Genomic DNA, 25,149 nt, shown 5'->3' with positions numbered 1-25,149 from the left:
AAGCAGAAAGCTCTCTGACATGGATCTGGGCAAATGGTTTTTTGGATCTGATTCCAAGAGCAAAGGTAACAAAAGCAAAAATTAACAAGTGGGACTACATCAAATTAAAAAGCTTCTGCACAGTAAAGGGAATCATTAAGAAGATGAAAAAGAAACACAGTGAATGGGAGAAAGTATTTGGAAACTATGTATCTGATAAGGTGTTAATATCCAAACTATATAAAGAACTTATACAATTCAATTCAAAAAGAAAACAAAACAATCTGATTTTAAAAAATGGGCAGAGAATCTGAACAGACATTTTTCCAAAGAAGACATACAGATGGCTAACTGGTATGTGAAAAGATGTCGAACATCACTAAACATCAGGGAAATGCAAATCAAAACCACAATGAGATATCACCTCACACCTATTGGAATGGCCATAACAAAACAAAAAATAAAAGTAAATTGGCAAGGATGTGAAGAAAAGGGACTCCTCATGTACTACTGGTAGAAATGTAAATTGGTGCAGTCACTATGTAAAAGAATATGGAGGTTCCTCAAAAAACTTAAAAGTAGGGGCCAGCCCAGTGGAGTAGTGGTTAAGTTTGTGCACTTCGGCAGCCTGGGGTTCACCAGGTGAGACCTGGGCAGAGACCTATGCACCACTTACGAAGCCATGCTGTGACAGGCATCCCACACATAAAGTAGAGGAACATGCGCATAGATGAGAAGAGGATGTTAGCTCAGGATGAGTCTTCCTCAGCAAAAAAGAGGATTGGCAGTGGATGTTAGATCAGGGTTAATTTTCCTTAAAAAAAAATTAAAAACAGAAATACAATATGATCCAGCAATTCCACTTCTGGATTTTATCTTAAGAAAATGAAAACATCAATTCAAAACGATATATGCACGCACGTTCATTGCAGCATTATTCACAACAGCCAAGAGGTGGAAACAACCTAAGTGTCCCTCAATGGATAAATAGATAAAGAAGATGTGGGGTATATAAATATACAATAGAATACCATACAGTCATAAAAAAGAATAAAGTTTTGCCATTTGTGATAACATAGATGGACTTTTTTATGCTAAGTGAAATAAGTCAGACAGAGAAAGACAAATAATCTGTTAAATCAGTTAAAGACAAGCAATCTTCTAAAACACCAACAGATTGGCTGTGGCCAGAGAAAGGGAGAGGGAAGGAGGCAAAATGGATGAAAAGGTCAAAAGGTACAAATTTTCTATTACAAAATAAAGAAGTCACGGGCACGTATTATACAACATGGTGACCTGTGTTAATAATACTGTTTCGCATATTTGAAAGTTGGTAAAAGAGAAGTCTTTTTCACAAGACTTTTAAAACTCCTCATCACAAGGCAAAAAAAATTTTTCGTAACTACATGTTGCAATGGATGTTAACTAGATTTATTTTGGTGACCATTTAGCCATGCATACGAATATCAAATCATGATGTACATCTGAAAGTAACATAGTGTAATACGTCATGCCTCAATACAAAAAAAAGATATACAAATGACCACAGACACCCAAAAAATGTCAATGAAAAACAAAGCCATGATGAGTTTATGCCTTCACAGACATGAGGATGGCCATTTAAAAAAAAAGAAACAAAGCAATGTATGTGTTGGTGAGGATGTGAGAAACTGGAGGCCTAAAACATTGCTGGTGAAAATGTAAAAATGTCCAGCTAATGTGGAAAAGTTTGATGCTCCTTATTTACTTAAACATTGAATTGCCGTATGATTCAGCAATCTGTCTCTTAGAAATATACCAAAAGAACTGAAAACAGAGACTCAAATAAAACTTGTACATGAATGTCCATAGCAGCACTATTCACAATTGCCAAAAGGTGGAAACAAACTACAGATCTAATGAGTAAATAAATAAATATTACAGATCCACATAACAAAATATTGTTGAGCCATTAACTGGATTAAAACACTGATACATGCTACAAAGCAGATATGCCTCAAAAACATTATGCCATTTGAAAGCAGCCAGACAAAATAGGTATGAGATTCCATTTACATGAAATACAGAACACAGAAATCCACAGCAACAGAAAGCAGATTACTGGTTGTTAGGAGATGAGGGGAGAGTGAATGGGGAATCACTGCTTAAAGGGTACAGTTTCCAACTGGGGTGATGAAAATCTTTTGCAATTAGATAGAGGTGATCATTGCACAAGATTGTAACTGTATTATATGCCAATGAAGTGAATACTTAAAATCAGTGATTTTATATTACCTCTGTAGAAAGAATTTTTAAATAACTTTCAGAGAGCCGTAATTGAACATACATTCTAAAAGTAAAAGACCAGCACTTAATGATGGATGTATTAATTAACTCATGGTGGTGGAAGGAAATCCTTTCACAATGTATATGTACATAAAACCACGTTACACACTTTAAATATCTTACAATATTATTTGTCAGTTATACTTACTGCAGTAAAGATGGGGGGGAGGGAAGCCTGACATCTCAGAGAAAAAAGTAAGTTGATGTAGTTTATTTGCTTTTTGAGTTCTGAAGGTGATTATAACATGTAAATATAACTACAGGAGTTTTAAATCAGATCCACAAGAAGTCTTGGGTTTTTGGTGGCATCTCCTGTTTTGCATCTCCTTAGACCTCATAACTTTTGCTAATAGAGTCATTCTGCTAATTCTGCTAATAGAAAACATACTGTTTCTGGAAAGTTTGGCAATAGCATTCTTGGATCATTAGTATTTCCTTCCTCGGATATTTCATAAAATTACTCACTGCATGGCTCCCCAAAATGACGATTATTGATTTGAACATAATTCACATTTTTTCCCTTCTGGCTAGGGACATAAGTCTCAATTCTAAAGAACCTGCAAAGTAGTTAATCAAATACACAAGTAAAGAATAATACTTGATACACTTGTAGATGATACAGACTGGCACAGAATGGTGTAGAATGAAATACTGATACAGGCTACAATACTGATTAAACTAGAAAGCAATACGCTAATCGAAAAAAGTTAAACACAAAAGGTTACACATTGTATGAGTCCATTTTTATGAAACATCCAGAAGAGGTAAATCCAGAGACAGAAAGCCAACTAGCAGCTGCTAGGATCTAGAGGAAGGTGAAAACTGGCTATAACTGACTAATGTTTATAAGGTTTCCTTCAGGGTAATAAAACTTGTGTGCAACTAGATAGAAGTGATAGTTGTACAAAATTGTGAAGGTATTAAATGCAACTAAACTGTTTACTTTAAAATAGTTAATGTTAATTTTATGTTATGTCAAATAAAAATCCAATCATATTCAAAGTCAAATAAAAATATACAATCAGCAGCAATCTCTATGTGTGATAAACGCCACAAAATTAAAAAAATATCAAACTTGCAGAAACAGACTAACCAATGATTCAGGATTAAAATCAGCACTAATAAAACTTATTTACTTTAAGTGTCTCCAGATAGATGTACTGCAAAGGGCACAACATCACTTTCTTTGTATTCTTGACCCAAATGCAAAATATCAGTCTAACCATAATAAAACATCAGACAAACTCTCACTGATGGACTTCTAAAAATATCTGACCTGTACACTTCAAAAAAGTGAGAAGCTACAAAAACAAGGAGAGACTGAGAAATGGATTGGAGGAGACTAAGGAGATGTAACAAATAAAAGCAAAGTGGAGTCATTAATTGGAACTTGGAAAATAAAAAGGCATTAGAAGAAAAATTGGGAAAATCTAAATCAACATAATTTTGATAACTGTATGATGGTTATCTAAGTTGTCAATAATAGAAGAAACTAAGCGAAAAATATACAGGAGTTCTGTACTATTTTTGCAACTTTTCTCTTTCTAAAATTATTTCAAAATTTAAAAAAAATTAATGGATAAAATTTTATTCACCGTACATATAGAGGTATATATATTAGAAATATCTGTCCCTGAAATATTTCAAATAAAAATAATTTAATTCTTTATAAAAGACAAACTTTAGGTTTGTTGAGTGTACAGTGGCACAAGAATATTTGTTGAATAATGAAAAAATAAATATCTCATTCCCATTTAATTAGTCGGTAACCTTTTTTTGGCAATAATTTTTCTATAAGCTTTTTGTTCTAGAACAGTTTTAGATCAAGATCATTAGGAAATTAGTATAGAAGTTGTATTAACAACTGTATACATCACAATCACTTTCTTCTGTTATTAACATCCCATATTAGTATGCATATTTATCTCAGTTAACGAATGAATGTTGATACATTTTTATTATCAAAAGTCCATACTTCATTCACATTTTCTCAGCTTTTCCATAATGTCTTTCTCTGTTCCAGAATCCCATCCGAGATTCCTCATTACATTTAGTCATGCTGTTTTTTTAGGCTCCAAAGAGAAATGTGACAAATTTTTCAGATTTTCCTTTTATTTATTTTTTTTGATACCTTAACAGTTTTAAGGAGTACTGGTCAATCTCTTTGAGCTGGTATTATCTGATGCTTTTTTCATGATTAGGCCGGGGTAATGGGTTTTGGTAAGGAAGAACACAGAAAGGAAGTCTCTTTGGAGATACTTTTTAAAACAAAAAATTAGGAGATCTTGTCAAGATGGCAGTGTGAGCAGACATTGAACTCATCTCCTCCCATGAACACTACCAGGTTACAACAATTTTGGGAAGAATTATCCCAGATTGAAAACTGAGAACTGGATAAAATGAACCCCCACAACAAGGGACAGTCCTGACTAAGGAAGAAGAGGCAGAAATTCCGCTGAAGAGGAAAAAAGCCACGTTTGGGAGCAGTGGAGTTTCTCAGCTGGCCAGGCGGGAGCCACCCTAAGGTACGAGCTCTCCCTGGAGGAGTGAGGTCCGGAGTGGGGCAATACTGATGTAATCATCCTTCAGACTCAGCCCAACTGAGATGGGGGTCTTACTGTCTGGCTTCACTGGCTATTAATTACAGTGAGGACAGCCCCAGAAAAGCTACTGGCAGAAAGCTGAAAAGACCCAGGTCTTAAAGGGACAATGCACAAACTCACTCACTTCAGCAATCTAAAATCATCAGAGGGAAGGCTGACAGTCCTTTGGTGAAAGGAGACTCACCTGGTGGGCTCTGGGGACATCTTGCTGAGAGGAGAAACTTCTGCCACACCGACTAGAGCACAGATTTAATCCAGCTCAGCCAGGGCAGGCAACCACCCTACGGACTGGCCCCACCCAACAAGAAGCCCTCAGGCTACTTTTCAGCCTGCGCTGACTGGGTGCCTTGATCCCCTACAGGCAGGCAAGGGTGTCTGCCTCTGTGGGGCAGGGCCTGTGTGAGGACCAGGTGAACTGTGGGGGACAACGGTGGAGAGGTGGGGGCCTATGCAGTGTGGCATTGGGGTATGCTCCAGGGTGTTGAGAAGTGTGCACGGACCAGGACTGTGTTGATGGTGTATGTGGTCTGTGGAGGGTGAGGCTTATCAGAAGACTTGTGCTTCACAAATAGCCATAAAAAGGATTGGTCCCACCTTCTAAAGCCTGAAACAATTGAGTGCCCCCATGCCTAGGGCTGGCCCCACTCAGTTGCACTCCTAAGAGAAGTGACAACAGCCTTGTTGGCCTCAGGCCTATCACAAATGTATGCTCCTGAGAGTAGCAACCAGCTACACTGGGTACCTACCCAATCAAGAGAAAAACTGCAACAGGAGTGTGCTGATAGACTTTGTAGCCAACAGTGCTGAGGTTCCCCAAACCAGATTTACAAACAGCTGGCCAGGGAAGGAAACATCAGACTCCCTGGGTACCTGCAGTGGGAGCAACCCTGTGACAGCAGAAGGACACAAGTAGCCCACAAAGGGATCACTCCTGGTTCTTACGGTCTGGCGAGGAGAGGGAAGCACACTGCTGGGCCTCATAAGGCATCGCATACATAAGGCCACTTCTCCAAGATCAGGAGACATAGCCAACTCACCTAGTACAAAGAAAATAGCACAGAGAAAGAGGCATAATGAGGAGGGAAAGGAATACTTTCCAAGCAAGGGAACACTACAAAACCCCAGAAAAAGGACTAAGTGAAACAGAAACTAGCGACCTACTCAACAAAGAGCACAATCAAAATACCATGAGGATGCTCACAGATATGTGGAGAAGAATGAATGAACACAGTGAGCACATCAGCAAAGAAATGGAACATATAAAAAAAAAACAGAAATGAAGAATAAAATACTTGAAATGAGAAATTCACTAGAGGATCTCAATAGCAGAGTAGAGAAAGCAGAAGAATGGATCAATTAGCTAGACAAAGGACTAGAGGAAATCACCCAAGCAGAACAGAAAAGAGAAAAAAGGATTAGATGGAATGAGAACAGTGTAAGAGAACTCTGGGACAATATCAAGCGTGCTAACATTCGGATTATAGGGGTCCCAGAAGAAGAGGAGAGAGACAAAGGGGCAGAAAATTTATTCGTAAAAATAACAGTGGAAAATTTTCCTAACCTGAGGAAGGAAACAGACATCCAGGTTCAGGAAGCACACAGAGCTCCAAACAAGGTAAGCCCAAAGAGGCCCACATATTGTAATCAAAATGTCCAAAATTAAAGACAAAGAGAGAATCCTAAAAGCAGCAAGAGAAAGGCCACAAGTGACATATAAAAAGAAGCCCATCAGGCTATCAGCAGACTTATCAGTCGAGAATCTACAGGCGAGAAGAGAAATGCAGGATGTATTTAAAGCGCTAAAAGGAAAAAACCTACAGCCAACAATACTCTATCCATCAAGGCTGTCATTTAGATTGGAAGGAGAGATAAAGAGTTTCCCACAGAAACAAAAATTAAAGGAGTTTATCACCAAGAAACCAGTTCTGCAAGAAATGCCGAAAGGACTTATTTAAGTGGGAAAGCAATGACCATAAATAGAGACTAAGAAAAATTATCAAAAAAACAAAACAACAACAAAAAAACTAGGCCGTAGAGTCACTTGTAAGGTAAAAATATAGTAAAGGATGCAGATCAACTACCTGTGAAAATAATATGAAAGTTAAAAGACAAATGCACTAAAATCATCTATTTCAATGATAAGAGGGAAAAGGATAGATACACACTAAACAAGAGACTATATATGATTTGAAAAACATATAATGTGGGAGGAGGGGAGTGAAAATGTAGAGCTTATAGAAAGAGGTCAAGCTAAAGAGTCTATCTACTCAATACAGACTGTTATATGCATAGCATATTAAATAGAATCCTCATGGTAACCGCAAACCAGAAACCTATAACAAGCAGGAAAAAACATAAGACAAAAGAAATCAAACATATTACTAAAGATAGCCATCAACCACAAGGGAAGAGAGCAAGAGAAAAAGCAAGGAATAGAGAAGAACTATTAAAACATCCAGAAAAAAATGTGACAAAATGGCAACAAGTACATATTTATCAACAGGGACCTTAAATATCAATGGACTAAATGCACCAATCAAATGCCATAGGGTGGCCAACTGGATAAAAAAACAAGATCCATGTATATGCTGCATACAAGAGACACATTTCAGACCTACTGACACTCACAGACCGAAAATGAAAGGATGGAAAAGAGATATTCCATGCAAATGACAAAGAAAAGAAAGCAGGGGTAGCAATACTTATATCAGACAAAATAGACTTTAAAACAAAAACTGTAACAAGAGACAAAGAAAGGCACTACATAATGATAAAGGGAACAATCCAACAAGAAAATATAACAGTTTTAAATATCTGTGCACCCAACATAGGAGCACCTAAATACATAAAGCAAATCTTAACAGACATAAAAAGAGAAATAGACAGTAACACAATAATAGTGGGTGACTTTAACACTCCACTTACACCACTGGATAGATCATCCAAACAGAAGATCAATAAGGAAACACTCACCTTAAAGGACACATTAGACCAGATGGACTTAGGAGATATATACAGAACATTCCATCCAAAAACCACAGAATACACATTCTTTTCAAATGTCCATGGAACATTCTCCTGGATGGATCACATATTAGGCCACAAAACAAGTCTCAATAAATTTAAGAAGATCAAAATAACACCATGCATCTCTTCTAACCACAAAGATATGAAGCTAGAAATCAACTACAGGAAGAAAACCAGAAAAGCCACATAAACGTGGAGATTAAACAAAATGCTACTTAACAATGACTGGGTCAATGAAGAAATCAAAGGAGTAATCAAAAAATTCCTGGAGACAAGTGAAAATGAAAACACGACAGGTCAAAATCTGTGGGATACACCAAAAGCAATTGTAAGAGGGCCTCAACAAAGAAGAAAAATCCCAAATAGACAATTTAAAAGTCCATCTAAAAGTATTGGAAAATGAAGAACAAGTAAACCCAAAATCAGCAGAAGGAAGGAAATAATAAAAATCAGAGCAGAAATAAACGAAATAGACACTAAAAAAAAAAAAAAAAAAAAACAAAAAAAAACCAAAAAAACAACAAAAAAAAAAAAATAGAAAAGATGAATGAAACCAAGAGCTGGTTCTTCGAAATGATAAAGAAAATTGACAAACCCTTAGCTAGACTCACCAAGAAAAAAAGAGAGAAGGCTCAAATAAATAAATTCAGAAATGAAAGAGGAGAGATTACAACAGACACCTCAGAAATACAAAAGATAATAAGAGAATACTATGAAAAGCTATAGGCAAACAAATTTGATGATGTAGCAGAAACGGAAAAATTCTTAGAAACATACAACCTTCCAAAACTGGACCAAGAAGCAGTAGCAAATCTGAATAGACAAATCACTAGCAAGGAGATCGAAACAGGAATCAAAAACCTCCCAAAAACAAAAGTCCAGAGCCAGACGGCTTCCCTGGTGAATTCTACCAAACATTCAAAGACAACCTAATACCTATCCTTCTCAAACTCTTCCAAAAAATGGAACAGGAGGGGAGGCTTCCTAACTCATTCTACGAACACAACATTATCCTGATACCAAAACCAGACAAGGACAACACAGAAAAAGAAAATTACAGGCCAGTATCGCTGATGAGCATCGATACAAAAATCCTCAACAAAATACTAGCAAATCAAATACAACAATACACTACAAAGATCATACATCATGATCAAGTGGGTTTCATTCTGGGGATGCAGGGATGGCTCAACATCCGCAAATCTATCAACGTGATACACCACATTAACAAAATGAAGAATAAAAACCACATGATAATCTCAATAGATGCAGAGAAAGCATTTGACAAGATACAGCATCCATTTATGATAAAAACTCTAAACAAAACGGGTATAGAAGGAAAATACCTCAACATAATAAAGGCCATATATGACAAACCCACAGCAAACATCATTCTCAATGCAGAAAAACTGAAAGCTATCCCTCTAAGAACAGGAACCAGACAAGGATGCCCACTGTCAACACTCTTATTTAACAGGGTATTGGAAGTCCTAGCCAGAGCAATCAGGCAAGGAAAAGAAATAAAAGGGATCCACATTGGAAAAGAAGAAGTGAAACTGTCATTCTTTGCAGATGACATGATTTTATATCCAGAAAACCCCAAAGATTCCATTAAAAAACTTTTGGAAACAATAAAGTAATACAGTCAGGTCGCAGGATACAAAATCAATTACAAAAATCAGTTGTTTTTATATACTAACAACGAAGTAGCAGAAAGAGAAATTAAGAATACATTCCCATTTAGAATTGCAACAAAAAGAATAAAATACCTAGGAATAAACTTAACCAAAGAGGTGAAAGATCTGTACACCAAAAACTATAAAACATTGTTGAAGGAAATCGAAGAAGACACAAAGAAATGGAAAGATATTCCATGCTCTTAGATTGAAGAATTAACATCGATAAAATGTCCATTCTTCCTAAAGCAATCTACAGATTCAACGCAATCCCTGTCAAAGTTCCAAAAACACTTTTTACATAAATAGAACAAAGAATCCTAAAGTTTTTATGGAACAACAAAAGACCCCGAATAGCCAAAGGATTCCTGAGAAAAAAGAACAAAGCTGGAGGTATCACACTCCCCGATTTCAAATTATGCTACAAAGCAATAGTAACCAAAACAGCATGGTAGTGGCACAAAAACAGACACACAGATCAATGGAACAAAATTGAGAGCCCAGAAGTAAACCCACACGTTTATGGACAGCTAATATTCGACAAGGGAGCCAAGAGCATACGATGGGGAAAGGAGAGTCTCTCCAATAAATGATGTTGGGAAAACTGGACAGCCACATGCAAAAGAATGAAAGTAGACCATTCCCTTACACCATGCACAAAAATCAACTCAAAATGGATTAAATACTTGAATGTAAGGCCTGAAACCATGAGACTTCTAGAAGAAAACATAGGTAGTATGCTCTTTGACATCGGTCTGAGCAGCATATTTTCAAGTCCCATGTCTGACCCGGCAGGGGAAACAAAAGAAAAAATAAACAAATGGGACTACATCAAACTAAAAAGCTTCTGCACAGCAAAGGAAATCATCAACAAAACGAAAAGACAACCTCACAATTGGGAGAAGTTATTTGCAAACCATATATCAGATAAAGGGTTAATATCCAAAATATATGAAGACTCATACAGCTCAACACCAAAAAAACCAACAATCCAACTAGAAAACAGGCTAAAGATTTGAACAGATTTCTCCAAAGAAGATATACGGATGGCCAAGAGGCATATGAAAAGATGCTCAACATCATTAGCTATCAGGGAAATGCAAATCAAAACTACAATGAGGTATCACCTCACTCCGGTCAGAATGGCTATAATTAACAAGACAGGAGACAACAAATGTTGGAGAGGATGTGGAGAGAATGGAACCCTTGTTCACGGCTGGTGGGAGTGCAAACTGGTGCAGCCACTATGGAAAGCAGTATGGAGTATCCTCAGAAAATTAAGGATAGATCTACCATATGATCCAGCTATCCCACTTCTGGATATTTATCCAAAGAACTTGAAAACACAAAGGCATAAATATACTTGCACCCCTATGTTCACTGCAGCATTATACACAATAGCCAAGACTTGGAAGCAACCTAGGTGCCCATCAAGGGATGAGTGGATAAAGAAGATGCCGTATTAACGTGATAGACTACTACTCAGCCATAAGAAATGATGAAATCTGACCATTTGTGACAACATGGATGGACCTTGAGGGTATTATGCTAAGTGAAATAAGTCAGAGGGAGAAAGTCAAATACCATATCATCTCAATCATAAATAGAAGATAAAAACAATGACAAACAAACACACAGCATTGGAGATTAGAATGGTGGTTACCACAGGGGAAGGGGGCAGCGGGGAGCACAAAAGGGGTGATTAGGCTCACATGTGAAGGGATGGACTATAATTAGTTTTCAGGTAGTGTCATGATGTAATGCACACAGAATTCGAAATATGATGTACATCCTAAAATTAATTAATTAATTAATTTAAAGAAAAGAAAAATTAAGATGTCAAGTAATAGACACCAGAATCAAATAAAGCACTAAGAAACTGTAAAAAAAATAATAAAATTAAAAATTATAATATTTAATGAAACAGAGCAAAGGTAGACAAGTTTAAACATTAGGAACAATCTTCAGAGAATTCTGGAATGTTTCTGTTGGAAAAAGGATTAAAACTTATTTATTCCCACTCGTCCAAAATGTGGGTAACCTTCTACAATATCTCTGAAAAGGAGTAAGGCCCATTCAAGCCCAGGAAACACTTCCTCCAAAGAGAGGATATTCTACAACCTCAGTTACATGAACTATTTTATATTTAGCAGAAATTTGTCTATCTAGATAGAGATTTACTTCTATTTAGTGGATCTCGTCTTGTTCTCAGGATTTGCTTCAAATCCCTCTTCAATGGAATAGCACTCCAACTATCTGAAAAAAGCTATCATACAACCCCCCTCACCACAGCTACACACAGTCTTTTTTCCACATTAATTAAGTCTTGAATTCTAGATGCTTTATCATCCTAATGCCTCCTAACTCGATGTACTCCAGGTGGTTTGTCTCTCAAACCTGGAACACAGCAAGATCCACCTGGATACTTCTATTCACACAGCAGTTGACCCTGCTGGCTCTTTGAGAAACTTCATTACATGGATAATAATGAATATTATTTGATGCTGGTCATGTATTTATAGAGTACTTACTCTATAAATACGGTATAAATATGGGTAAAGCATCATACTCACGTTATACATAAATCATCTCATTTAATTCTACAATGAGATAATGTTGCTACTTTTTATTATTCAACTAAAGAGAGGAGGAGACTGAATTTCTAAGAAGCTAAGAAACTTCAGATCACTCAGGAAGAAACAGAAAAGTCAGGATTCAAACAGGACTGGTTTCCAAGTGCACCACAAGAGCTATCAGTCAATCAAAACTTCTACCGTTGACATATTTACCTTAAACCGGGCAAGAATTCCTGCTTTCATCAGTGGGACATTCAGAGAAAATGTGCCATTAGAATATCTGTCACCTTCTGTACCTGATACAATTTTGGCTGTTTGAAAATGGCTCCTCATATGGTTACTATAAAAGAAAGGTTAAAAATTTCCAGTTTAAACTGTTTTGTTTTGTTTCCACAACTTGGCCTGAATAAAACACCAAATGAGATCAACAAAATCTCTGAATTCATCCTTTAACTTTATGAGGAAAATATAGTATTTACCTTAGTTATGTATTTTTTACATGTAAAATATTATGTATCTAAAATCAAAAGTTCATATGACTGAAAACTGTATCTTTATAATAATTATTGGGTGACGAGATATAAATATTGCTGTAAATAAAAATTACAAGACAATCATAGCACATATCAGTCCTTCCATTCTTTCTAGATCACTACACCTGATCTTGAAATAGCGTTATGTCTCAGTGTTAAATGTAACTTCAAATTAGCATAAATTTACATTATATATACACTGGCCAAAATACTAAGCAAAAGCAGTATGTCAGTCAAATTCAAATGTAAACCATAGAACACTTTAGCATCTTCTTCTATCTTACAGTCTTAATTTTGGAGCATTTTCATAAAGAATTTACATTCAAAATGCATTAATACTCTCAACTACCTGAAAAACTCTTTCTCCATCATGAATCTCTTGATAGTTATAAAATAAGAAGCATGGATTTTCAAAAATTTTTATATTTATAATGATAATTTGGAACCTGGATTATAAGAGTGGCATTGTTCTGTAACATGAGTAACCAAATAAATCAAATTATTCCAACACGACATCAACAAAGAAAAAAGTTTATGTTACGTACTTTAACAGTTTTTACTCCATTTTTTATGTAAAATATGTACCAGAAACTGCTTACTTTTCCTCAAATCTATTCTCCTCTTCTTCCACAGCAATAATATTCTTAGTTGGACACATGGCTTCCCAGATAAAGATCACACTTGCAAGAACCCCTTCCAGGTAGTTGAGATCATATGACCATGTTGTGGTCAATGGGCTATTAGTAGAAGTGATGTGTGCGACTTCCACAGCATGGCCTTAAAGAGAAGTGTTCACTCTCCTTCTTCGTCTTCCTGTTAGCAGGAACATAAATGTGATAGTAGGAACAGGAGATGTTAACTTAGAGTATGAAATAGAAGACCAATCTTAATAATCATTACTGAACAAGACAGACAGAGTCTAGGTCCCTAATCTATTTGTGGAGGAGAGCCACCACACTAGTTTATTCTTTTATTACAGTAGTTTTATCACAGTAGTTAAACCTATATCCTAACTAACATGGTAGGATAACATAGTAAAGAAATTATTTTACTGTGTTTCGTTTTATTTAAAAATAACCACAGAAGTATGCATAGAAAGAACTGCTCTTCCAAGTCAACTGGCATCCAATGATGTTGCTCCTCTTATTTTGGAAGTGCCTCCAGAGAAAGTAAACAATTTACATCATTTTACTGGATACTAAAATGCCCATGTCTTGCACTTTTTTCTATGAAAACCAAGTTGGTTTATAAAAACAAAATGGCATTGTATCCCATGTTCAAACTCTCATCAAATCTTATTCTCCTGCATTTGTAATATATATAATAATTATGTCTGTCACTTAAGCATGCCCTACAGGACTCTGCAAGGCCCAGAAAACTTTTCAGCTGCTCTGATCAAACCTCAGGAAGCCGATGTGGCATGTGGGTACATAACCAGAGAGGCATATAAGGCAGTAGTCTCTGAGCCTGACTAATAAGTCTCTGAACTATAATTTTATTTTATGTTCTCAGTGAACAAGAGAGCTTGTTTTGAACCATCAAAAGAAAAAGCTCACACAGTAATATCAAATACATTCTGTTAATGAATGATTTTCAGAAATGGAAAAATGGATAAAACAGAACTTCACAATTGAAGAAATAGTCACTCATGCCCACTTCTAATACCACCTCAAAATTTTTGGAGTGGATATTAAATAAATGGTTAAAGTCATCATTTCAAATGTTCCCAAAGTGAATAATATTTATATAACCAATGTGGATACAAGATGTAATTTATACAAGATACATGGATATATCGACATAGAATATAATGGCCTACTTATCCAGAATTTGAATGTTCTGGAAACCTCAATCATCTGCAATATAGTCAAGTACAAAAAGACTTTGGTCAACAGCTCTCAGGAAAATTACATACTTCCCTCCTAAGGTAGAACTTAGGTACTAAGTTCTTGGGTACCCATTTAGCTATTAAGTGGAAAATAATGCAACAATGTCTATTTATTAAGTTTGTTTACAAAGAAAATGCATTCATTATTAATTGGGGTGTACGCATATGCTTTAAAGAGGCTCCAACTTCAAAGTGGACAGCAGATGGGCAATAATGAGATCTCCTAGATATACTCTTCCTTACCTTCACTGTAGAGTAGTAGTCCAGTTTCTCCTTGGATCATCAGTGTCAATCACCACAGCCAGCACAGTAACTCCCTTGTTTGCCTGTTAATTCAGAGGCACGAGGAGCCCAAGTGACCAGGTGGCAGTCTTAACTTACACTTCAATAGAATCGTTGTTTCTCCAGGTAGAAGCATTTCTCCCTTTGGAACTCTGACCTATACACCAACAGAACATAAGGCCTTGGAAACAAGAAACAAAAATTTTGCTACAGGATCACTGTAGGTAATAGCGAATGGTACTACTTCCATTTCTACACTTGATTCCTGAATCTATTAATGCTGGTTATCGAAAAAAATTCACCATGAGTTAGATGCTGATTTAAAGCATACATAGCCTTCTGGAGAACACTGCCCCAGCCCAACAAGGTACTGTCATGTAGTTCATGCTGTAACTGAATCTCCAAAAGCCATTCCACTATTCAATGAAGCCACTGCCTCAGGATGGTAAGGTACATGGTAAGACCAATGAACTTCATGAGCATGGGACCACTGCCATACTCCATTTGCTATTAAGTGAGTTCTCTACTCAGAAGCAATGCTGCATGCAACACCACGATGGTGGACAAGGCATTGTGAAGTCCACAAATGCTGGTTTTGGCAGAAGCATTCTAATCACAGAAGCGAAATCTGTATCCAGAGTAAGTTCTATTCCAGTAAGAACAAACACTGCCCCTTTCATGATGGAAGTGGTCCAATGCAATCAACCTGCCACCAGATAGCTAGCTGATCACTCCATGGAATGGTGCCATTTCAGGAGTTCAGTGTTGTTCTCTACTCCTGGCAGCTTGTGCACTCAGTGGTAGCCGTAGCAAGGCTGCTCTTTCGCAAAGGTCTGAATACATCTTGTCAGGATGTGAAATGAATGCGGCAACATTTGGATCTGACTAAAATCTGAAATTTACTAATTCTGCAATTAAAATTAAAATTCTGTCAGCCACCACATAAAATAAGGAGAAAATGTCTACCACATGGTAAATGTATAGCACTGTAACCCAGTATTAGGACCATATTCTCACCATAAGAAAATTCTTTCTTGAACTTCATTCTCTTGTTTTCTTTAACTTCATTCTTTTGTTTTCTTTGAAACTTTTCACAATTTCTCTGCTCACAGATACATCTCTCACACCAGACTGTGGGTTCTTCCTTAAGGCCAAAAACTGTCTCATTCACCACCATACTTCTTATACTTAGCAACTGCTCTTGCACAACGAATCTGCACAGTCAAAGGTGGGAAGCTGGCTGGTAAAACAAGCTATGCCTCAAATAATGCCTTTGATGATGTCAACAAAAGCAGCAACATCACAGCAAACAATTACCATGGAGCTTGGGCTTCAGTTGTAACAATCTTGTTTCTGTCTAGGCATCACTGTAAGCAAGTATAACAATAACAAAATGGTATACCTTCTCTGCAGCATTATAGAGACATTTCCCCACGGCAATGGAAGCATAGAAAATTCCCAACTAACCTGGGCAGATGATCTACAGTGAGGTACATTTTTCTTTCCTTCATGGTGTCTTACTTCTTTAACTTTTCTACAACTTTATGTACTAAGTGCAGAAATATCTAGCATACAAAGTAAATTAAAATAAATGTCATAAGGAGGTACAAGTTACTAAGAAAATTCAAAGACTAAGAGATGACATCCTGGTATGAGATCCAGGGGAATGACAGGGTTTATGACGAAAGTCAAATTTGATGACAACCTCAGAGAAGAAACTGGGAGAAGCATAGGAGAATTTCAGACAAAGGAAACAGTTGAAGAAAAGGCAGAAAGAGGCAAGAATTGTGTGGTGGTAAGAGAGAGTGTACAAGGAGAACATGCAGTGTGTAGCGGTCCACTTTGCTGCCAGGCATCATTACCAGTAAGACAGGAATAGTACCCTATTAAAATTGCATTCTCAAACATATGTTTTAGGAGAATATACATTTGTGATTTCTGTTGCCTCAAATAAATATAAATAAATGTTTAAGGACTTGCTGACAAAAAACAATATTTCTGTGAAGTGATGGGTAACAGTTGCACACATAATCTCATTTAACAACTGATAAACTACTTTCCAGAATAAATCAAGCTCATGCCACATTCCAAGGGCTGCCTCTTCTTGGCAGAGTGAGCAGCTATAGAAAATATTCCAGGAAACGTTTTCCATCGAATTGCTTAGGGAAACTAAGTCATCCTAAATCAACCAAAAAAACTTCATTTTCCTGAGTAACATCATCAAACGTGGAAGTAACACTCAAAGAGAAGAGCCACATTTAAATCTTTCCTGGGTTATCTTAGTTGCTGTACCAGTCAGAATTTTCTAGAGAAACAGAAACCAGAAAGATATATCACAAATATCCAAACCTGTACTCCATTTGAAAGATTTACAAGCAGACAAGTTCTAAAACTCTGTTTTCTTCAGGAAACTAATTGGCAGTAGGCCTCAAGATCTGTTATATCTCCAAACCCTAAAACCAAAAAATATTAAAATTGGCAATATCCTGAAGGAATACCCAACATTTATAAATCTCTTTACAACTCATTATGGTATGCTTTCCATTTCTGGGGTAGATAACGGTAATACTCTATCTATGTAACAGATTTTTAGATGTACACATATTTTTCACGTACCTATCTCATTTCTCACCATTTATTTTCAAAGTCCTTCTCACACCTGCTGCATCAATATTTTTCACATAAATAGCAGGTAGGAACCAGTGGTTTATGTATTCCTTAGCACAACTCTATACACAAGACATTCAACAGTTGTTTTTAATGATAATAATTTAGAAACAGATCTATTTTCAAGACACAAATATTACCAAATTCTACAATCATATTAGTAATGTTGAGCAAAAGCAAATACACCCAAGAGTACATACTGTATAATTCTATTTATATAAAGTGCAAAAAGAGGCACAACTATGCTAGCAGAAATTAGGAAGTTTGGGAGGAAGTTTATGAAGGACCTCTGAGGGACTGGTAAAATTTTGTCTCCCAGTAGGGATGCTGGTTACATTTGTAAAGAGTTATCAAGCTATGTGCTCATAATTTGTTACTTTTTTTTTTTAGTATATTATACTTACAAATTTTTTAATGTTTTGAAACTGTCTATACCTCTTAAAGAACATCCGAAAGTATTAGTGAAAAGAGATCATTACATCATAGAGTTCAAAACAATTTGTTGGTAATCCAAGATAGTAGCTTCACAGACTGCTAATAATCCATGAATTGAAATTGATGTTCCTTTAATGTTCTGAATTTTCTTAGCAAGAAAACTGTCAGAGTATGCCAAATGAAAAGGGTAAAAATAAAAAATAAAGTATTATATCAAATAAAGTCATTTTAAGTATTTGAATTTCCTTGTGAATTACATCTACATTCTTTGCTCACTGTGTGAAGGAACAGATGCCTGGATTTATGCCATTTTACAAACCTCCATTTAAACATTCTTTTCAGGGAGTGGCTGTGAAGCACCACATTCCTAAACCTAAAAGAGTGACCTGATGCACACACAATATGGCAGATTTTCTAGGCTCTTCCTAACCTTCATTTCCAATATTCACACTCTTTTTACAGTAGAACTATTTTCCAAGTGTGCTCAGATCTCTCAGAAAATACCGAATTAACATCTCCATCTGGGAGAAGCATTAAGGATAGGACAGTGAGTAGGAGGGGAAGGGAGATAATAACTGTGGGGACAATCTCTATGAACCACAAGAGAGAAGCAGTTCTTTCTCTTCCAACTCCTGAATCTCTCAAATACATAGAAAAACATAATGAAAATATGATGATGGCCCTTAAGGACAGAAGAGAACATGCAGAAAAGTTGCCTTGTAGGTTTAATCTGGGTAGATTTGATTATAGCTAAGGAGATGAACTCTAAACTTAGAAAGGCCATCAAGGTCATTAAAGATGTAAGAAATGAGATGAGATCCTTGAAGTCTTTCTACCCAATGATAAACACAAAAGATGATGAAAACAATTTTAGTAAGCAAAACAAACTTCATATATATTTAGTCCTTTCAGAGAAGTACACTGAACATCAGAACAAATTACCCTGGAAAGACAAGCACTCTCTATTCCCAGAGGTGTTTGGTCTCATTATTGAGACAGTTAGGTACCATTTTACTCCAAAGAGTGAATTAGGTGGTATGCCAGAATCCTTCCTTTATTTTTAGATTCTCCAGTGATATTAAAGAAAGATTTTCTTTTAGATTCTTTCAGATAGAAAAATCAAGCAGTCTGAAGACGTGTCCACTCCACTGCCACACAGATTTTGATATTGGCAAACACAGATTTTTTTGAATCCCTATTAATCTAGCCATTCTCAACTAAGGTGTCGGAGGAATGGGAGTGGAGAGAACGCAGGGGTAATGTCTGGAGACATTTTGGCTATCACAACTAAGAGGGTGCCACTGGCATATGGTAAGTAGAGGCCAGGGATGGCACATCCTACAAGACAGAGGATTGTACTGCAATCTTACAACAGAGAATTTTCTACCCAAAAACGTCAGAGATTGAGAAACTCTGCCTAAAAGTACACTTACAAGGAAAAGAAAGAAAATTACTTTTATTTCAGCATCTGTCTCCATCTTCTCTGAGAAGAAAGTAAAAATTTAATAATCCTACAGAAATAAATAAATACACAAGCAAATACTAACACTAACTAAGATCATTCAAAATAGATTTTTTAATATGTAGTTCAAACATACTGAATTATATACAGCCACTAAGAGTAAAATTCTAAGATCAAATTTAAATATTTCTCCCTGGGGCAGGTTATAATTTTTTCCTAACAAATTAAGCAACATTTATTTCCAGACATTAAAATACTATTTCATGCTTGGTAGAAAATGCATTTCTTTTCTATTTAAATGGTCTACTCATCAAGGTGATATAATTGTTACATGTGAGGAGCAAGCTATTCAAATAATATTTTTAAATCGCCAAGATTGATCAAGAGAAATAAAGTGAATACATCAATTCCTTACAACACTAGAAATGAACAAAGGTACATCATTACAGATTATACAGGAAATAGAGTTAAACACATATTACAAGAATATCATGAACAACTTTATGCCAATAAATCTAATAATATAGATAAAATGAAAACTCCTTGAGAAACACAACTTACCAAAATGGAAACAAAAAGAAAATCCTCCTGAATAGAATTTATAATTTAAACATTTCCAGTAGAAAACTCCAGAGGCAGATGACTTCACTAGTGAATTCTTTTAAGTATTTAAGAAGAACTAATAGCACTTTAAAACTGTATTACTAGGGTTCTCCAAAGAGAGAAGTCCCAATATCACAGTTAGAAAATTGGAGACTGAGGAGAATAGTAGTTTAAATTCCAGTCTGAGTCCATGTTTGAAGGCAAGAGAAGACGGATATCACAGCGTCAAGACAGTCAAGAAGAGAAAACAAATTCTCCCTTACTCAGCTTTTTTATTTCATTCAGGCCTTCAACAGACTGGATGATGCCCACATAAGCAGATGTCCTACAGCAGACTGAATTATGCCCCAGGACAATCTGCTTTACTCATTATACCAATTCAAATGTTAACTTCATCCAGAAACACTTAGATACAATGACAATAGCATTTACCATCACTGTGCCCAGTCGAGGTAACATCTAAAATTAACCATGAGGAAAATTATTAATCAAACAGCCAAGGACTGTCTTCCATTTCAACTCCTGATCCAGTCTGAAGTTACAGCAAAGGTCATCTATATTTCATTCCATCCAAGAAAGGCTCACACTTCCTTCCTCTCTGACCTACCCTTTGAAAGTATGAAAACTAACAAAGGAAAATCTCATTTAAAATGGAGACAGCAAGATCTCATCTTTTTTATGGCTGAGTGGTATTCCATTTTTTATATATACCACAACTTTATTCATTCATCAGTCAATTGGCACTTAAGTTGTTTCCATGTCTTGGCCATTATAAAGATTTAGTGAACATAGGAGTGCATATATTTTTCCATTTGTGACAATACAAATGGACCTTGAGGACCTTGATTATGCTAAGCGAAAAAAGTTAGATGGAGAAATTCAAATACCATATGATTTCAGTCGTATGTGCCAGACAGAAAAGAAGCACCACAACTAATGAACACATAGACACAAAGAACAGACTGGTGGTTACCAGAGGGGACAGGAGTGACAGGAGGCTGACAGGGTAAAAGGGGACAGCTGTACTGTGACAAATGGAAACTAGACTTTTGGTGGTGAACACCACTTTTGGTGGTGCATATAGAAATCAAAATATATAATGACATATACCTGAAATTTATATAATGTTATAAATCAGTTACCTCAACAAGAAAATCAACCAATCAATAAAATAAAATGGAGTCAAGAGGCCAGAAGAAGGATCACTCACACAGTACAACTGGCAGTCAATTACAGGAAAGACAGACAATTATGGACCCCCCAAAAAAGAAGTCACCAGCAGGAAAGAATCATTAATTACAGGAAGAAACGTATACTGCATCCCAAACAGCAACTGACTACCCCAGCGACTCAGCCAATAAGAAACAACTATCACTACCCTGAACTCTTGCTTTTCTCCAGTGGACTTTGGTTCAAAGAACCCCTCCCAATTTTCTCCCCTTCCCTATAAAATAATGTTCCTCTCCTTTGATTGTTGGACTTGGCTTATGGCTTTTGTCCTAGGATTTGGGCCATGAATTGCAATTCTTTGGGTCTTCCTGAATAAACTTGCTTTGTGGTTAAAATAATTGGCTACTTCAGGTTTATTTTTGACAAAAGGGAAGAGGCAATAGATAAGATTAAAAAGATTTTTTCAAGATTCATTTATATTTGTTCATTTTTAATCAAGTAACATTTGTTCCTACACATCTGGTTTTAGTCCATGCTCTACTATAACCTATCTTCTATTCTCCCCAACACTTTCTCTCTGCTATGGCCAGGCAACTCTCTTCAGCATCCCACTAATAAGGCTTGCTCACTCCTTCCTGTTTTCCATGGCTATCCAAAGCCTTTCTATTCCTCTTAATGCATCTCAAATTCAGGTCTCCACCAGAAGTTTCCTATGAGCTCCAAGATTTCATCTTTCCCAGGACTCCTACCTTCAATTTCATTCAGAATTTTAAAATTAGACAGTAATGATTCTCTATTTCAGTGGGATTCTTTTACTCCTGAGGTACATTGTCAGTCCCTCCAGCTGTCACTTCCCTGTTTAAAATCTCTTCATGATTCTCTCTGATCAACAGGGTAACGATCAAGTTCTTCCCTGGCTCTTCACTGTCTGGCCAGGCTTCTGTTCAAGACGCAGCTCTTCTCACTCCCTCACATTCAGGCCATGCCAAGCTCCTCAACTTGCCCAATCAGCAGCAGAGGTTGAAATTCATTGTACTCTTCAGTGCTGTGCACAAAACTTACACTGACCCAATTCCGCCCTCATAGGACTTAGATACCTTATATCTACAGCACGGGACTCTGGAGTCAGGCCAGGTTCCTCACTGCTCTTGAGAGGGTCCTGAGTGATTTCTCTGCAAAATCTCCCCTTTCCTCCCATGCTCTTTTTGCCCACCATCCAAATCCTACCCATTAAGGTCCTGATGAAGTCACACTTTTTCCACAGAGATGTCCCTGCAAACTTCCATCTTCAACCACCTCTTTTTCTGAACTCTACCCAGTCTACAATACATCTTAGTTCCTATCCAATTCTCTGGCTATAATATTTTCGTTATTGCTTCTCAAGAAACTGATTCCATTTCTTTTTAGTTAGATTTAAGGAGCTTGGGGAGCTGGCCCACCTTTCCCTTCCTCAGAGCACGCACAACGGTGGGTGCTCAAAGTTTAGCTCATTTCTTTTCAACCAGGGGGCGATTCTGCCTCCCAGAGGACATTCAGCAATGTCTGGAGACATTCATGGTTGTCAGAATTGGTGGGAAGGCGCTACTGGCATTTAGTGGGTAAGAGACCAGGGATGCTGCTAAACATCCTACAGTGTATACGACAACGCCCACAACGAAGAATTTTCCGGCTCCAAATGGCAATAGTGCTGCGGTTTAGAAGCCCGAGGTTAGGTGAAAGACCCATCAAAGGCAAAGGAAGCAAAGCCCCCGAGCAGACGGACGTTTGCATGTTGAAACACGGTGGGGTTCGGTCGGGGTGTAGGCTGGCTGGGTCCGGCCCGGCTGCCCCAAGTTGGGGCATGGTGGAAAGAGGGCCAACACCTGGTCACACAGGGCGCGGGACATCCCCTAGAGCCCCGGAGCGCCCGCCCCTCCCTCGCTCCATCCCCTACCTCCAGCCAGACGCCGACAACGGAAACGCCCCACCAGTTCCCACTGCACAGTCCCGCGCTCCGCGGCTACAGTCGGGACACCCGGAGCAGTCCTCGCGAGACTCTGCGGTTGCACTCTCGCGATACGTGGGCGGAGCTTCCGGCAGGAGCGAGCCGCAGCCTGGCGCATGCGCAGTAGCTCTCCAACGTTGGGCGGCTTGGTTTGGTAGGCCTCGCGAAGGGGCGGGATCGGCTGGGAGCCGTGTGAATTCGGAGTGATGCCTCCCATTTCTCTGTCTCCGCCCTCCAGCCGCCGGGGAGAGTCGTGCGTGGACCACTACCCTGCCCACCCCTCAGAACCGCCGAGAAAGGAAGTGCGTATCTCTGCCAGAGTTCCTAGTTCGGAGAGCAAAGACGGAGCGTTCAGCCCCCTTGTTCCTCCCGACCCTCCGGGACAGAGGCAGGGCTTCACCCGTCCTGGGCCTGCGGCCCGGACTGGCTCGTTACTTCGGGCCCCGGCTGGCTCGTTACCTCGGGCCGGGCGGGGCGGGCTGGGGAGGCAGGAGGAACAGACACCCCTGGTGGCTCAGGTGTATACACCGCGCCCCCTCGGCGACGGGCGGAAATGGAGCCTCTTGTTTGTTTTCATTAAAGCTCGTTTCCCCGCTGCGACCATTGGGGCTTCCCTGGAGGCCACTGGTCTGTTTTCAGAAGCTCGCGTCCCCTCGGCCCGCCAGTTAACCCGTAACCGTTTTTCTTTTCCAGTCCATCATGCGCCCCAAATCTGACGTGTTGAGTCAAGATGAGCTGCGCAAAAAGCTGTACCAGACATTTAAGGATCGGGGTATACTGGACACACTCAAGGTATCAGTTTTAGGCTTATCTGTTATATAACTTTTATACGTGTTACCTGTAATAACCTGTAACAGGTAGTCCACGTTTTAAATCCATCCAGGTTTTGGGTTTTAAAAATAGTATGATACATAAATTGTATTGGTGAATTACATGTTTGTGTTCATGTATAACTCTATCCTGGAACAGTAGTCTCAAGTGGTTTAGAGTTTGGGCTCTCTTAAGAGAGCATATTCCAATGTAGATTTTATTGAGCCGACATTAAGATAGGAGCGGGTGACTTTATAAAATGAACACCTTTTAGTAAGGTTAGATTTGTTTTATAAGTCTGGTTTACAGGTTCCTGAATTAGTAAGTGCTTTTGTAATACGTTGGAATGAAGGACATTGACACCATATAGAAAACATTCAGTGGGCTGCTTACCATAGAATAGTTTGGGGAATGAGAGCTTTCTTCTTTAAAATAGATTGAAAGGTATGAATATTTAATTTTGGCAGCAAGTATTTATTAGTACCCTTTCTATATGAACTAACAGCAAGGAGTAGGATTAGTTCTAACGTGTTTGCATTACTATATACATTTCAAAAGTATATTTTACACTTAAAAATGAGATATTAAGGAAAAGTGAGCTTGATGATTTTCTTCTCTCTCCCCCATTGTTTTTGTAACTTAAAAAAAAACACTTCAGACTCATCTGAAAAATGTGGAAAAGCATAGAGGAGAAAAGTCATCTCTAGTACAACCACTAATTGGCGTAATGTGTGTGTGTGTGTATGTATGTATCCTTCTTAATATTGTGGGAATTTTCTTATGTCCTTAAAAGTTTCTTGAAATCCTCATTTTCAGCGGCACCAGGCTCATGTTTGGATGTATGGGTGATTTAGGTAGCAGTCCCCTCTTGTTGAGTATTTATACCCTGGTCTACACATTCCTTCCATTGTGGTTCTCCTTCTTTTGCCTAGGATAGGTTAAGTGGCATTACTGAATCAAAGGGCATAAGCATTTTTAAGGCTCTTGGTGTATGTGTTTTGTTCTAGAAAGACTGTAAGAGTTTATATTCCACCAGCAGTTTGAGAATGCTTGTCTCACTCCAATATTATTGTCATGACATTCTTAAAACCACTCTAAAATTGGAAAACCCTTATATTAGTATTCATTC

General features: G+C 37.7%; 1 protein-coding gene and 1 long non-coding RNA gene across 5 annotated transcripts in view; one reads left to right on the top strand and one right to left on the bottom strand.

Moving 5' to 3' along the window:
• Positions 1-23,256, bottom strand: part of LOC124232197 (uncharacterized) — a 136,768-nt gene extending 113,512 nt beyond the window's left edge. For 3 of the 4 annotated variants that reach the window (XR_006886794.1, XR_006886793.1, XR_006886795.1), the window contains exons 1-4: positions 23,160-23,256; positions 14,851-15,046; positions 13,319-13,532; positions 12,400-12,526 (exon numbers count right to left, since the gene is read on the bottom strand). This is a non-coding gene — a long non-coding RNA (uncharacterized LOC124232197). Of the gene's footprint in view, positions 1-12,399; positions 12,527-13,318; positions 13,533-14,850; positions 15,071-23,159 lie in introns of all 4 variants that reach the window. The other variant, XR_006886796.1, reaches the window with a different exon arrangement.
• A 94-nt stretch (positions 23,257-23,350) lies between these two features.
• Positions 23,351-25,149, top strand: part of LOC124232190 (oral-facial-digital syndrome 1 protein-like) — a 44,033-nt gene continuing 42,234 nt past the window's right edge. Inside the window, exons 1-2 of the mRNA XM_046649153.1 lie at positions 23,351-23,512; positions 23,904-24,002. Of these exons, the coding sequence (XP_046505109.1) occupies positions 23,417-23,512; positions 23,904-24,002 (195 nt within the window). The 5' untranslated portion in view covers positions 23,351-23,416. The remainder of the gene's footprint in view (positions 23,513-23,903; positions 24,003-25,149) is intronic.

The sequence above is a fragment of the Equus quagga genome, unplaced genomic scaffold (genome assembly GCF_021613505.1).
Source record: "Equus quagga isolate Etosha38 unplaced genomic scaffold, UCLA_HA_Equagga_1.0 HiC_scaffold_32_RagTag, whole genome shotgun sequence".
In the NCBI taxonomy this organism is placed as follows: Eukaryota; Metazoa; Chordata; class Mammalia; order Perissodactyla; family Equidae; genus Equus; species Equus quagga.
Note: the sequence above shows the minus strand (reverse complement) of the source record. Positions and strands in the feature narration are given on the sequence as shown.